General features: G+C 38.3%; 3 protein-coding genes across 3 annotated transcripts; 1 reads left to right on the top strand and 2 right to left on the bottom strand.

The window, feature by feature from the left end:
• Window positions 1–1595: 1595 nt before the first annotated feature.
• Window positions 1596–5225, bottom strand: LOC118563490 (dynein assembly factor 6, axonemal-like). Its single transcript, XM_036138614.1, is given in 7 exon segments — window positions 1596–1887; window positions 2137–2222; window positions 2874–2926; window positions 2929–2969; window positions 3369–3477; window positions 3568–3637; window positions 3772–5225. Coding segments are annotated over 7 exon segments (585 nt in total). The 5' UTR covers window positions 3868–5225; the 3' UTR covers window positions 1596–1757.
• Window positions 5226–5243: 18 nt separating this feature from the next.
• Window positions 5244–6143, top strand: LOC118556437 (MICOS complex subunit MIC26-like). Its single transcript, XM_036138615.1, has one exon. It carries the CDS (start codon window positions 5318–5320, stop codon window positions 5903–5905), a length of 588 nt encoding a protein of 195 aa, XP_035994508.1. The 5' UTR covers window positions 5244–5317; the 3' UTR covers window positions 5906–6143.
• A 1643-nt stretch (window positions 6144–7786) lies between these two features.
• On the bottom strand, window positions 7787–14463 carry LOC118563492 (eukaryotic translation initiation factor 3 subunit F-like). The gene is made up of 8 exons (XM_036138617.1): window positions 14319–14463; window positions 14070–14140; window positions 11471–11550; window positions 11246–11383; window positions 11062–11153; window positions 8901–9037; window positions 8706–8819; window positions 7787–7945 (listed from the first exon to the last, which is right to left on the bottom strand). The coding sequence occupies exons 1-8, from the start codon at window positions 14428–14430 to the stop codon at window positions 7868–7870; spliced, it is 822 nt and encodes a 273-aa protein (XP_035994510.1). The 5' UTR covers window positions 14431–14463; the 3' UTR covers window positions 7787–7867.
• Window positions 14464–14779: the final 316 nt, after the last annotated feature.

Here is a 14779-nt window from a genome sequence, read left to right on the forward strand (position 1 = left end):
GCGCCCCTGGTAACATGAGAGATATTTACCCATCACTGTTATTGTAAATCCTGAGGATGCCCACTGTTACAGTGGAAAGACAGACAAGCCCCTGTGTGCTGTTTTAGGGTCTGTAATGAGATATATTAGGTATTTGTTAAATAAAAAGATTTCTTATAATTATTTATAGAGCTGTAAGGGCCAATTCCCACAGGACCATATCCCATCCAGTGATGCCACCATGGGGGCAACAGGCATCCCTACCACACATGGGTCTTTACTGGATGAAGACCTTCTGCACACAGTAGTATATATATATATATATATATATATATATATATATATATATATATATATATATATATATATATATATATATATATATATATATATGCAACATATATTTATTTAGTCCACTGTGGCGCACCTGTACCCATCCTAACCTAATAAAGCTCCTGAATTTCTCGTATGCATTTTGATTGTTGTGTGCTATCCCAAACATGTCAGTGGACCCCATCTAGCTACCACTTAATAAACTATTTGCATTGCTAAAAATGTCTGTCTTAATTTCTGCAAAGCATTTAGAGACATTACTTGGTGGGTATATATATATATATATATATATATATATATATATATATATATATATATATATATATATATATGCAACATATATTTATTTAGTTTTTATGTCCACTGTGGCGCACCTGTACCCATCCTAACTAATAAAGCTCCTGAATTTCTCGTATGCATTTTGATTGTTCTTCATTTGATTGAAGAATGTCAGTGGAGCCCATCAAGCTACCACTTAATAAATTGCTGAAAATCTCTGTTTTAATTTTTTGCAAACCTTTTAGAGACATTACTTGGTGGGTATTGAATCAGAGGGAATGTATTTCTTTTTTTTTTTCTTTAAAAAAGAAGCATTTAAAAACTTTGCTATATTTTTTCTTTCACTTGACAGTTATGCCCTACTTTGTCCTGGCCTTTTCCATAAAACTCTAATAAAACATATGAGAGCAAGACGTTGTAACCAGAAAAAAAAAATTTGAAAAAGGTCCTGAATACTTTTGTAGGCTATTAAAGAGGGTGTATGTTGGCAGCCTCTGCTTTCGCTCTTGCAAACAGGATCTGAAGCTGAAAAGGTTGGGAAACTCTGCTCTTGTACAATACTCCATTGCACCATCTTATGGTAAAAGTTTATTTTATTTTATTTTGATGTTAAATTCTCGTTCTTATTTTTCTATACGTAGCTGTTTTGCTTTAAGCTAATCGGGTCCAACTTCTAAACTACGCAACAATAAAAGTGTTCCCTTGCCCAATAGATAAACCAGTATTAGGCTACCTAAATAACCAATAACCATTATTTTATTTAAATATTTATATTTTCTTCAGACATGTTTTTACTTGCTGACACAAATTTGTACCATTTCTACTGTTGCTTATGAAATACCAACATGGAAATGTTTTGTCACATCCCACTACTTTAAAAGTAAATGCTTTTAAGAAAACAAAATAAAGATTATATAACATTTTCTAAAGGCAATAAAAATACGTTTAGTATTGAATAAAACATTTATTAGAACTTTTCTTCATGAAGTCAGAGATGGCAAATGAAAAAAAAGTGTGGGTTTGTTTTAACATTCACAGCAATACATGAGATTTACTTCCATCGTTGATTTTTTTAGGCACTAAACAAGTCAGTATGTATAATCTTAAAGTTCCGACCAAGATGTTTGCTTTTTTTTTAAGTGGAAAGGACTTATTTTATTCTTCTTTTACTGCATGTTGACAGAGTCCATGGGTCGCTTCATCAGCAGGGTCACCTCCAGTTCCTTTCTGTCGCTAAAGAACTGAGCTCTGCCCTCTTGACTCTGGATGGGATGGGGCAGATGTAGGCCAAGTTTACTAAAAAAAAGAGAGAAGAAAAGAAAGAAGAGACAGGTGAAAGAGACAAAGAGGGAGTGGGTGTGATGTGAAGTGGTTGAGGAGGATGTTAAGAGCTGGTTGAAGTTGTAATCAAAGCTCAGGTCACGATGTGAGACACCGACTGAAATGTGAAAATGAAATGTCTGAAGAGGCGAACTCTCACTCTGAACCTCAGCTTCTCATTACGAGATCAGAAATGAAAGACAAGATTTTCAAAGTATTTCTTACTACTTTGGTGTCCGCAGATCCAGGAACTTCTCTTTTATATCCAAGAAGACATCTGTTGCCTCTGTGTCAGGTAGTTTTATTTTCACCTAAAGGGGAAAAAAAATCTGAATCTTTCATAAACTATTGTAAATTAGTAAGATTATTATTATTATTATTATTATTATTATTATTATTATTATTATTATTACACTATTTAAAGACTTACCTACATTTCTATAGCTTTATCTTATTCTATCACACATTTGCTGTACTACAGGAATTAAATAAGGAAACAAGGTATTAAATGTCCTTTATAGAGCTCATCACTTGCTTTAAGACCTAGAAAATAAAATAATTTATTTGCCTTTTGATATCTTAAATATTTCCTGTTTATATCTGTATTCTGTATTGACAGAGAAAGAAAGAACTAACTTTCTCGGTCATCTAGGTATTTATTTGCCTTTGATTATGGTGACGCAGCTCCTTAAGCCCAGGAGTAGTGCTGGGGATACTGTGTAGATGAAAAAGAATGTGACTAGTGAGAAAAGTGTGGGTTAATTGCTAGCGATATGTATTGTCATCGCCGTATTTGACGATAAGGTCACAATGTCTGGATTTCCTAATGATAACATAGCTCCTTATTCCTTAGCCTTTAATGTTTTAAACCCACCCAATAATTTAAATTGAATACAACTATTGTCCCTGTGGGGTCTCCAGTATATATATATAAAAAAAAAACAATTTGCTTTATAAATTACCAGCATGGCTTCACAGCACATTGAAGATGGGTCCTTCCCACTTAAACCAAGGACAAATCCTGTGTTCCCACATTCTGCTTCAACATGATTTCATACCTGCACACAGTAACATCAGATTACGCATGAAAATGGCAAACAGTACATATATACATATACATACACACACACACACATATATATATATATATATATATATATATATTATATATATATATATATACAGTATAATACCAGATATATATATAATATATATATATATATATAGATATATATATATAGATATACATACATACATATATACCTATATACACACACATACATATATACACACACACACATATATATATATATATATATATATATATATATATAGATATATATAGATATATATATATATATATATATATTATATATAGATATACATACATACAATACATACATACATACATACGGTTCTTTATATATATATATAAACACACACACACTCGTCCTTACTCAGGTTGTGGTCGTGGGTCAGTCAGATTGTCATACTGGGAGCCCTCAACCACCTCCTCCTCACTCCAGATGTCTTTACTGTTGGTCTTTGTGTAAGCAGTAGTAGACACTGGATCAGCAAACAAATATTCAAAGTCGGTTTTGGGTTTTAAAAATGTTTATCAAAATAAATGTAAGGGAGACAAACTAGTCAACATACCTTCTTTATCTTTTTTGGGTGGGGGCCCAATGTGTCCAGGACCAAGGTGTGAGCAGGCTCTTGCATTCTGCTGAAATATAAACCCAATATATTAGGCCAAATCTACTGCACCCACACTTTTAAGTAATATATGAACTAATTGTATACAAAAAGCCTATTTATTTTAAATGAACGTGTACTCTTTATGGAGTTAGTAAGTCTTACTTTTAAGTCCTCCTCCTCCTCATCCTCCTGCTGAGTAGACAGCAGCGCAGACAGAGCCTGTAGGTCTAGGCCAGATGATACTCCCAGACATTCCATAACAGTTAAATAAAAGAAAGAAAAAACCGGCCTCACAACCGCAGCTGCTACAATTAATATGCTTGATTAGCTAACCAACGGTGCTTAAAACGGAACGGTAAAAATTACATTTGACGTTGAGAAGCCAGTGACCACCGAGTTAGCAGGTTCGGACCGTTGGCGTCGATGTTTTCTGTCGCCATGGAGACGTTCAGGCTGCCATGGTAACCGGAGACGTTGACCTGAAAAGAGAAAATGAATGTCTGTCCCACTTAAAAATGGTGTAAAGTATGTTTTTCAAATGTTTATGTATAATTTAATCACGCCTCTAAAAACGTAAATAGGACATGCTAAAAAACAAATGGGCATTCCTTTGAAAAAATAAATAAATAAATAAAAACACACAATAATACATACATAAATACAAATACATAAATTGTGTGTTTATATAACTCTTCAGTTTAAGAAATTCAAAAATGCAACTTCAGAGGGCTTTTATACGTAGGCAGGTATTATGACGTGGGTCTACAGTATCCTGTATATGTTATTCATGATCTAACGCAGGCTAATTTAGCTGCATTGCAATCACTATTCTAAAATGTTAGAAATATCTGGTTTTAACATTCTTCTTCAGTATTATAAAAAAATCATGTTGAACTTGGAACACATTGTGAAAACATGTAAAAGTTTGTGAGGTTTGTCCGTGGGATAGGTCCTCTTAGTAGTCAGTTAGCAAGAAGTGCTCCATGATAAAGCTTTATTCCTTTAAAAGGTTTGTTGTGTCAGTCTTCATTTTGTGCAAAGTTTGCAGAGGACTGGAACACATTTATGATGATTATTGGAGCAGTTGGCTTTATTTTAATTTTAAATCTCATTCTCTCAAATGGCCAACCACAAACAAGCTAATTAGCTAGTTATTACAGAAAGCTTGGGTTTGTTTGTTGCTTATACTATACTAATGCAGCTCACTTTACGGATGTTTTATTAAAATGTCACATCCAAAGAAAAGTAATTTCATAGCAGTTTTATATTTTTATATTCTGATCTTATAGAAGATGGCTTGCTTTCCATTTTTATTATGAGTTTTTTGTTTTGTTTGTTTTGTTAATTGTCTCCTGTTATTTTTAAAATGTTTAAAAACGGAGCCTTGCTGATAAAATAGATTGTAAAGAAAGGCAATGTCTGGTTAGTAAGAGACTAATTGTTTTAACAGTTAGTAGCCTACTCTTGAAACCTTGTCGTTATGTGCACACATTTTGCAGTGTTTCTTCCAAACCAAATAAACTATAAGCTTAGTGAAAATAACTTAGCATGTGAGAGGAAAACAGTTTATAAAGGTATATATATTTAAGCATCACTGCGGATAGTCAGTTCTTTTTTTCTGTCGCGCTAGAAAAAAAAACGCGGCGTCAGTGCGTCCTGTCCCTCGGCGGACTCCGTAGCCAGCGCGCGCATATGGTCCTCCTGGATCATGTTGAAGGTGACAGGTAGAGTCATGCCGGGCGCCTCGAGTCTCCTGCCGTTCGCCGTGTTTGCGGCCGACGCGGACGGCGAGGCGGACGCCGCGTCCCCGGTGAAGCTGGAGGAGCTGTCGCTGTACACCGGCCCCCCTCCTCCTCCGCCGACCGCCCGCCGCGCGGAGCCTGAAGCGGGCCAGCTGGAGGAGACCGTGGCCACCGTCCGGAAGTTAGCGGAGCCGTACGCGACCTGGTGTCAGGGGACGTACGCTCAGATCCGGCCCGGAGTTCAGAGGGTCGTCCGGTTCGGGAGCGACGCGTACGCCTATCTGCAGAACCCCCCCAAGGACTTCTACCCCCGGGCGGGAATCATCGGTGTCGCCGGAGTCGTCGGCCTCTTCCTGGCCAGAGGATCCCGGGTTAAGAGGGTCCTGTACCCGGCGGGCTTGGTCACCCTGAGCGCCTCCCTCTACTACCCGGAGCAGGCGGCGGCCGTCGCCAGGTCCACCGGGGACTCCGTGTACGACGCAGCGGTGAAGAGCTACGCGGCCGTGGAGAAGATCCTGAAGTCTCAGAGCAAAGGGAAGAAAAAGGAGGACTGAGGACCGCAGTTTAAAAGCCCGCAGATCAACCAGCAGCTTCATCCGCTGCTCCGCCCGGATGGAGCCTTTAGACGTGACCTTAAAACCCTTTGCACTATGCTGCACTTGTAACTCAGGATTCCCAGCTTTAAAAAAACAAAACACACATAAAAAAAACGTACCTCTGCTTCTGATTGTAAAATGTATATTTATGTAGAATTTAATAACCGGCTCAGATTAAAAATCACGGTTAAACACATCCGCTTTGTTTGGTGTTTGGTCTGTACTTTAAATGTTAAAACGTCACCCTCTTTCAAAACTACTTTGACCCATTTAGGCATAAATACAAGAAAAAGAGAGAAATATTCCCTCTAAGACTATCAAGTCAGATTCTGGCAGATTTTATTTGTTTTTATCTTGGCCATTAGCGGGCAAATAAAGTATGTACCTCTGGAAGGCGCTTTCATGGTTTGAGCTTTAATACTTTTTAATCTGTTGCACGTGTCAAACTCAAGGAGCCAATAAAAAAGGCTTATGTCATAGAGGCATATATTTTAAATTGTATAAAGGGGATAAAACTGTGCCTCCTGTAGCGAAAGTTGATTTTTTTTTATTATGTGTAGTAACAGCATGCTGCCACTAGAGGCCACTTTTCCCTCAACACATTAAAACCTACCCAGAAATTAAAAAACTTAAGCGTTTTTCTGGACACAGACGCTTTTCAAAACAAAACAAAACAAAACAAAAAAATTTAAAATACGAAAAATCATAATAGGGAAAAGCAAGTTTAAATAAGTGGATTTTTAGAAAAAGTGATGCAGATTTATCAGTTTTAAGTGTAACACACCAATATGAACTTTATTTTTTTGCAGATAAACTGGTCTTAAATGTGCTACTTTATTTATTCTTACTGTACATCTTTTGTATTTCTGTGAAATTAAATGATTAAATCAAAAGTATCTATAAATGTGTAATGAGCCCCTTTAATTACTCCATGAGGTCAAAGTGGCCCAGTACAGAAATGAGTTTGACACCCCGGGTTTATTCCAGGTTTCCTCAGCTAGTCTACTAGAATTTCATACAGGCTTTCCACACATTCATGTCAACGCTCCAGATTAAATTTTCCACTGTTCCAAATCCTTATCAGTCAGTTGTACAAATAATGCAAAAGTTTACTGTCGATATCGCTACCATAGTTAGATGTTGAAACCTGGAGGAAAAGATTAGTTGCCGACAAAACTGTGGACAGCAGATGAATGAATGATGGAGTGCGCACAGATGAATGTTTATACTGTTGCTTAATGATTTATTTTTAAAGAACACAAAAACTGAATTAAAACTCAACCTTTTATTCAACCAACTTTTTACCAAAACTACACGGTTTTAAAATATAAAGCACGTGCTCCCTGATCTCTTTGAAGGGGGCGGAGCTTAGTGGATGGGCATTCCTGGATCTCCGTTGTGATTGGTTGGGAGGATGTAACGACTGTAGTATTAACCTTTATGATAAAAGTTCTATTGAACTTTTGTCATATAAAGTTCAATAGAACTTAGTTCTATTGAACTTTTATTGACCCTTCCGATTCAATCATTTTCCAGACTGCGTAGGAAACCCGCAGTTTTTACCGGCAGAGCGGAGCGGCTGTACTTTTTTTTTTTTTTAATTAGACAAAAAGAAGGTGAGAAAAAGTCAGTTTCTCATGATAAAAGCAGTTACATGGAATCCAGAGTCAAGCCAAACAAAATCTTAAATCACTAAACCCTCTGGGGAACGGAAATGGAAAAACCGTGATTACATCTGGAACACCATGTGTCCTTTTAAAGCTCGGCAGCTATGTGCGAGAATCCTGCAATGTTTTTAAAAAAGGAGGCGTCGCTGAAGAAAAGAGATCAACTCCGTTCTGACTGTGGAACACCTTTATTCATCTCAGCTGAAAGAAAAAGTACGAATCAAAACTTAAATAGGACTCGAAAGATGTTTCCTCAGAGCAGCACCAGCTTCTCATTCAGAGCGATCTGTGCTTGGGTCAGGTTAGACAGGTAGGTCACCATCAGCAGGTCCTGCAAACACAAAGCATCTCTTTAGTGTTGTCAAACGATTACATTTTTTAAAATCGAGATTAATCGCATAGTTTCAATAGTTAACTCGAGATTAATCGCAAATTAATCGCATATTTTATCTTTTTATTTCTGAAAGTGTAAAGGCCTTTTTGGGCATTTTAATATGCAATTCTGCAATAAATTACACTAGTAAAAACAAAAACAAAAAAACATGCATGTACAAAAAATATTTTTTATTTTCAAGCACTTTTCAGAATTGGAATGAAAACATCCTGGTGCTATAAAATGTTAAACTCTGGCCAATAATGGCTAAATAGTTTTGCACATTTGACAAATAAAAATCTGGTCAACCAGTTTTCAAAATCTTAGAATCGATTGGCTTTTTATTTGTTATTTTTTTGCCTTTTCTCAGCAACGACAGCAGCATTTTGGTTGGTCTTTCTTTTAAAACGCTGGCTGTGTTCAACCAATTCTAATAAACAAACAAAAGTGGAGTTTTTGCATGAAAGTCTGCATTTAAGTCATTGGATAGTTGTGGACCCATTTGCTATGAAATTAAAGAGAATGTAAAAAAAAAAAAAAAAAATGTAGTGAGTGAAAGACAAATAATTTGTCTTATTCTTAATATTTTCAACTGAAAGAAGATTTTAACTTGTCTGTAATAATTTTCCCTAAATAAAAAGCAGTGCCTGTGGAGCAAAATCATGTAAAAATGCAGTTGGGGGGGACCTAGCTGAGTAGATCTTTGAGGAGCACTTACGTTGATGTTGGAGTTGAGCATGTTCTCAAAGTCCTCTGCAGAGATGGTCGGCACCTTGTTGACCAGGTCCATGAGGAATCGGCCCACGCTGTTGTCTGCCGTCGCCTTGCCGGACTGAGACACAGAGATCCAGGATTACGGTCAGAGTTTTACGTCTAGCAGGCGTTCAGGCCGGAGCCCGGCGGCACCACTCACCAGCACATCCTCGATGTACGCCAGCACCGTGGTCAGCATGTCCTGTATCCGCGACGCAGCGCACCCCACCTGGGACAGGTCTGAGGTCAGCCCCTTGGTACGGCTGGGCGTCAGACGAGTTCTCTGGAGAAGATCCACTGCGATGCAAAGAAAATGTCATTACACGCCGGAGTTCAGTTGAGTTTCTTCATTTCGTGACTTGGACCTGGCGTCTAGGTTCTGGTGGGCCCGTTCCAAAGTCAGTGTTGATGTGCGTTTGGGAGATTGGAGGAGAACTTTGAGAATCTGGAGTTACTCCCCACAGCATGATGCTCCCACCACCATGCTTGAGAAATGCCACACAAGTCTTAAATACTTGTTTTGGGGTATAGAGTCTAAAAATGACAACTTTGGTCTCATTGGACTCAAAAAAATAAATAAAATAAAATCAGTCCACAATGTACATGGACTGGTCATATAATTAGAATATCATGAAAAAGCGGATTATTTTTTAATCAGTACTTCCATTCAAAGTGAAACTACTATATTATATTCATTTATTACACACAAACCGATATGTTTCAAGTATTATTTTTATTTTATTTTGATGATTATAACTGACAGCTAATGAAAAACCCAAACTCAGTAACTCAGAAAATTAGAATATTACTTAAGACAAAACAAAAAAGATTCCCAGAAATGTTGGCCACCAGTATGAGCATGTAAAGTATGAGCATGTAAAGTATTAACATGTAAAGTATGAGCATGTAAAGTATGAGCATATAAAGTATGAGCATGTAAAGTATGAGCATGTAAAGTATTAACATGTAAAGTATTAACATGCAAAGTATGAACATGTAAAGTATGAGCATGTAAAGTATTAACATGTAAAGTATGAGCATGTAATGTATGAACATGTAAAGTATTAACATGTAAAGTATGAGCATGTAATGTATGAACATGTAAAGTATTAACATGTAAAATATGGGCATGTAAAGTATTAACATGTAAAGTATTAACATGTAAAGTATGAGCATGTAAAGTATGAGCATGTAAAGTATGAGCATGTAAAGTATGAGCATGTAAAATATGAGCATGTAAAGTATTAACATGTAAAGTATTAACATGTAAAGTATGAACATGTAAAGTATTAACATGTAAAATATGGGCATGTAAAGTATTAACATGTAAAGTATTAACATGTAAAGTATTAACATGTAAAGTATGAGCATGTAAAATATGGGCATGTAAAGTATTAACATGTAAAGTATTAACATGTAAAGTATTAACATGTAAAGTATGAGCATGTAAAGTATGAGCATGTAAAGTATGAGCATGTAAAGTATGAGCATGTAAAGTATTAGCATGTAAAGTATTAGCATGTAAAGTATAAGCATGTAAAGTATAAGCATGTCCAGCACTCAGTACTTAGTCTGGGCTCCTTTTCCCTGGATTATTGGATCAATGCGGCGTGGCATGGAGTCCATCAGTGTGTAGCTCTGCTCAGGTGTTATGAGAGCCCAGGTTGCTCTGATAGCGGCCTTCAGCTCTTCAGCACTGTTAGGTCTGGTGCATCTCATCTTCCTCTTCAAAATACTCCATAGATTTTCTACGAGGATAAGGTCAGGCGAGTTTGCTGGCCAATTAAGAACAGGAGCACCAAGATCCTCCGGTTCTGGTAGCTTTGGTGCCAAGTCCAACTGTCCAGTCAGCAGTCTTCCCTATGACTGTGTCGCCTACAGAACTAGACTGAGGGACCATTTAAAGGCCTTTTCAGGAGCTTTGAGTTAATTAGCTGATTAGTGTGTGGCACCTATTGGACCTTTTCACAATATTCAAATTGTCTCAGATCATGAATTTGGTCTTTTCAATAGTTGTAAGTTAGAATAATCAAAATTAAAAGAAATAAACACTTGAAATATATCAGTCTGTGTGTAATGAATTAATAGAATATACAAGTTTCACTTTTTGAGTGGAATTAAGTGGAAAAAAGGAAACGGGAAAATGATCCCAAACACCTTTTCTACATTAGGAAAAAACATAAAAAGCTTTTAGAAACGCCTGATTTCAGCAGTTTGGTGACGGTCTGCTTTGACCCATTAAACAAACCGTGTGAAAGGCGCCGTTAAAAGCCGGACATAAAAAGGTTTATGGACGGAAGCGGCCTCCTCTGCACCCTTACCGCCTATCCTCTCAGTGTCGTAGTAGATGTACTTGATAGTGAGTGGGGTGAACATGACGCCGACCGTCTTTCCTGGCACACCCATCTGGGCACTGAAGGAGACAAACAGACATCCAGAAGGTCATCCTGAGCCTGAAGGCGCACACACACACACACACACACACACACACAGAGAGCAGGTCACCTGACGTAGGCGCGGATGCTCATCTTGCCGCTCTGCAGCGCGCTGTCCACGGTCAGGTGGATGGGGTTGGTGGCCTCTCGGCTGTAGTACTCGTGGATCAGCACGGAGTGCTCGGTGATGTCAAAGCCCGTGGCGTACCTGCGAGGAGGGAAGTCAGTCTGCTGTGGACGCGTCGCCGCCGTAGTATTAAAAACTGAAGACACTTTTTAGGCACCGCCGACTCACCATCCGATGATGACCTCTGTGGGCGACACCCTCTTGTGAAGCTCGTACATGTTCTTGGCAAACTCCATGTCCACAGCGACCTGCAGACACGGACATAACCTAATAAAACCAGTTCCTACACGCTGGGTTTGGTTGGGAGGGGGGGGGGGGGGGGGGGGGTGCTGGTCAGCCCCTTGGCAGTGAGCCGAGCTCTGACTGCACATCTGGACTTTCCAGCACTCACTCCAGGCTCCACTTCAAACAGCAGAGCGAGCTCCTGCTGTTTGAAGTGAACATGAAAAGTGTGCAGCGGCTCTGCTGAGAACACTGGGAGAAGGTTTCTGGCTGCACAGCATCTGCACATGTCCACAAAAGCAGAACGGGCTTTGATTTGATTGTAATCTGGCAATTAGGGCTGCTAGACATTAGAAAATCATCTGTATAAATACTGCAGGCATACTTACGATTCCCCAAAATAATACGTAACCATTTGCTGAGGTATGCCTAAAAACATGCAGCAAAGGAACGACTCAACTGCTGATTTGAGTTTGCTAAATAATAATAATAAATACTAGGGCTGTCAATTTGAATAGCGATTAATCACATGATATCCATAGTTAACTCGAGACCAATCGCAAATTAATCGCATATGTTATCTTTTTATTTCTGAAAGTGTAAAAGCCTATTTGGGCTTTCTTAAAATGCAATTATGCAATAAATGACACTAGCAAAAAAAAAAAACATGTTTGTACAAAAAAAAATATTTCTATTTTTCGAGCACTTCAGAATTGTAAAGAAAACATCCTGGTGCCATAAAATGTTAAACTCTGGCCAATAATGGTTAAATCGCCAATCATATCTCCATGTGTAAACAAATGTGTAAATAAATACCCATTTTAATGCCAAATAATGGTATTACGCGTCATAAAAATGAATACATTATGGATTTTTATAAAGTCGCAAGTTTTCTTATTGATTTTTTTCCCACTCTCTCACACACATCTAATCCTGAACTTTCACACCAACAACAGTTTCTTCGTCTTTTTTTGCACGCTGTTTATTTCCCCAAAAGCCCAAAGTCACATATAATAAGCGGACTGGGCAACAGTGAGCGCCGCTCTGGTTTGCTACAGTCTCTACTGGGGAAAAAACATTAGGGGATTGTGTGTGTGTGTGTGTTTTGACGTGTGATTAACGTGTGCATTTTTTTTGTCGTTAAAGTCTAACAAACTTAATGCGTTAAAACTGACAGCCCTAATAAATACATATCATACACAAGAGCAATTTGGATATGGAAGCAAGCGCAGCACTCCAGCTACGTCACAAAAACACAGAAAAAGGTTTGGACCTTCGGGTGTAAAACCTGAAACCATTGTACAGATTTTTTTATTTATTCTCATCTTTATTTATTTTTTATTTTTTAACAACGGCAGCCGGTCAGGACTGCATCGGCCACGTCGTGCTTCTCTTTGCATTTTCTCTTTCGTCAAATTCGTTTTCTACAATCAGAGTCATTTACAAGAACAATGGGCGGCGCTGGCTTTTAATTAACGGCATCATAGTAAAAGGGACTGAGAACAAACGCAAACCACATTTGGATTTTTTGTAGGAAGAAAAAACTAAAAGTAAAATAAGGATTTCAGTCAACTTCCATTCCAGCACAATGAGCTACTTTGTGTTGGCATGTTTACTTTGCAAAAAAAAAAAATTGTATTCTACAGAGAGAAACGTCACCTTTCAGCTGAATATAATAACTGTTACGCGTCAGTCCCAGTATCAACAATCTAATAATAATAATAAAATTAGATTATCTCACTGCTGCAACTATTCTCTTCCATGTGGAGGCAAACCCACTTTAAACATTTTACCGACACGTAATTGTGATTATATTGCACGTTATTAATTGCCCAGCCCTAGTAAACAGGCTTAAAATCGGAGGCAACTACACTTTCGCTCAGGTTTTATATTCTATTGCACTATGAACAGCAGAATTACAAAAGGTATGCAAGTCTGCAAAATAAAACACGTAAACTCCAAACAGATTTAACAGGTGACAACTCTATTTTTTTTTTTTTTTACTTTAATCAGTTTTAAAAACTATAAACACTTTATGGCAGTATTTAGTTCCTATGCTCCACTGATCTGGAACAAACTTTCAGAAAACTGTAAAAGTGCTGAAAGCCTGAGTTCTTTTAAATCAAGATTAAAAACACATTTGTTTAGGATTGCCTTTTTTTCCCTAGTTAAGCTGTTTTACTGAAACATTAGCTCAACTTTGTAGTCCAACTGTTTTTAATATTTGCTTTTAGTTTCTATTTTCCCATGCATTATTTTGTTTTTACATTTTATTCTGTTTTATTTTCCTGTATTTTTATCATGTAAAGCACTTTGCATTATCTTTGTACTGAAACGTGCTATACATATAAATTTGTTTTGCCTTTTCCCCCCACATGTGGGGATAATTTTTTAATTAAAAGGAAGTCGGATTCTGTTTTGCAGGACTGCAAATTTTTTGAGATGCCCATTTTGAAAAAACAAAAAAACAAAAAGACGCGAAATTGCTGGTGTGTTAACGCCAGTAAGCAGAAGCTGACGGTCCCCAGATGTTTCACCAGCTCACCTCATCCTCAGACTCGTTGTGGGGGACGGAGAAGCAGTTGGTCACCTCTATGGAGTGCTTGTCAATGGTACCTGAAACAGACACACGGCAGAAACGAGTCAGAACAGGAATCTGAGTCAGACAGAGCCGAGACAACATGTGTTAGCAGCAGAGCTAATGCTAACGGCTCATCCATCCGCCCGCTCCGTCGCCATATCACTCCGCCGGGGAGAGAAGAGAGAGGGACGTCTCGGCCCGGGTTTAACTTACCCAGAAGGGTTCCGATGACCCGGCTCGCTCCCTCATTCCTTCGCTCGTACGAGTCGCAGATCGAAGCGAGAACGACGGGATGGATTTTCACCACTGGCCCGTACACCGACATCTTGGCGAAAAAGGAACTCACGACGCCTGCGGTGCGCGGATACGCTGCCGCCTAGAGGCCGGAGGCCAAACTGCTGCCGCTGTGCCGCTCGCGACCGATCCGCGTCGATGTGTCGGTTCTTTTAGCTGAACTACAGGAGCCGAGTCTTCTTGACTCACCGTCATTTGATCCTTGTATTGTTGCACGTTTAGTCCACTGAAGACCATTTAAAGGCCGTTTTGAGTTAATTAGCTCATTAAAGTGTTTCACCAGGTGTCTTCAATGTTGGACCTTTTCACAGTGTTCTAATTTTCTGAGATACTGAGTTTGGGGTTATATAAATTATCCATTCATCCATTTTCTAACACAC

The sequence above is a fragment of the Fundulus heteroclitus genome, chromosome 6, assembly GCF_011125445.2.
Source record: "Fundulus heteroclitus isolate FHET01 chromosome 6, MU-UCD_Fhet_4.1, whole genome shotgun sequence".
Lineage (NCBI taxonomy): Eukaryota > Metazoa > Chordata > Actinopteri > Cyprinodontiformes > Fundulidae > Fundulus > Fundulus heteroclitus.

What these genes read in the sequence shown, in the direction of transcription:
- LOC118556437 (XM_036138615.1), top strand. Translation starts at nt 5,318, where the DNA reads ATGTTGAAGGTGACAGGTAGAGTCATGCCGGGCGCCTCGAGTCTCCTG.
- LOC118563492 (XM_036138617.1), bottom strand. Translation starts at nt 14,430, where the DNA reads ATGTCGGTGTACGGGCCAGTGGTGAAAATCCATCCCGTCGTTCTCGCT. An exon ending in ACAGAGGTCATCATCGGATG is followed by an intron (nt 11,384 to 11,470) that starts GTGAGTCGGCGG and finishes CCCTCCTCGCAG; the next exon opens with GTACGCCACGGGCTTTGACA. An exon ending in CGTACATCGAGGATGTGCTG is followed by an intron (nt 8,820 to 8,900) that starts GTGAGTGGTGCC and finishes TCTGTGTCTCAG; the next exon opens with TCCGGCAAGGCGACGGCAGA.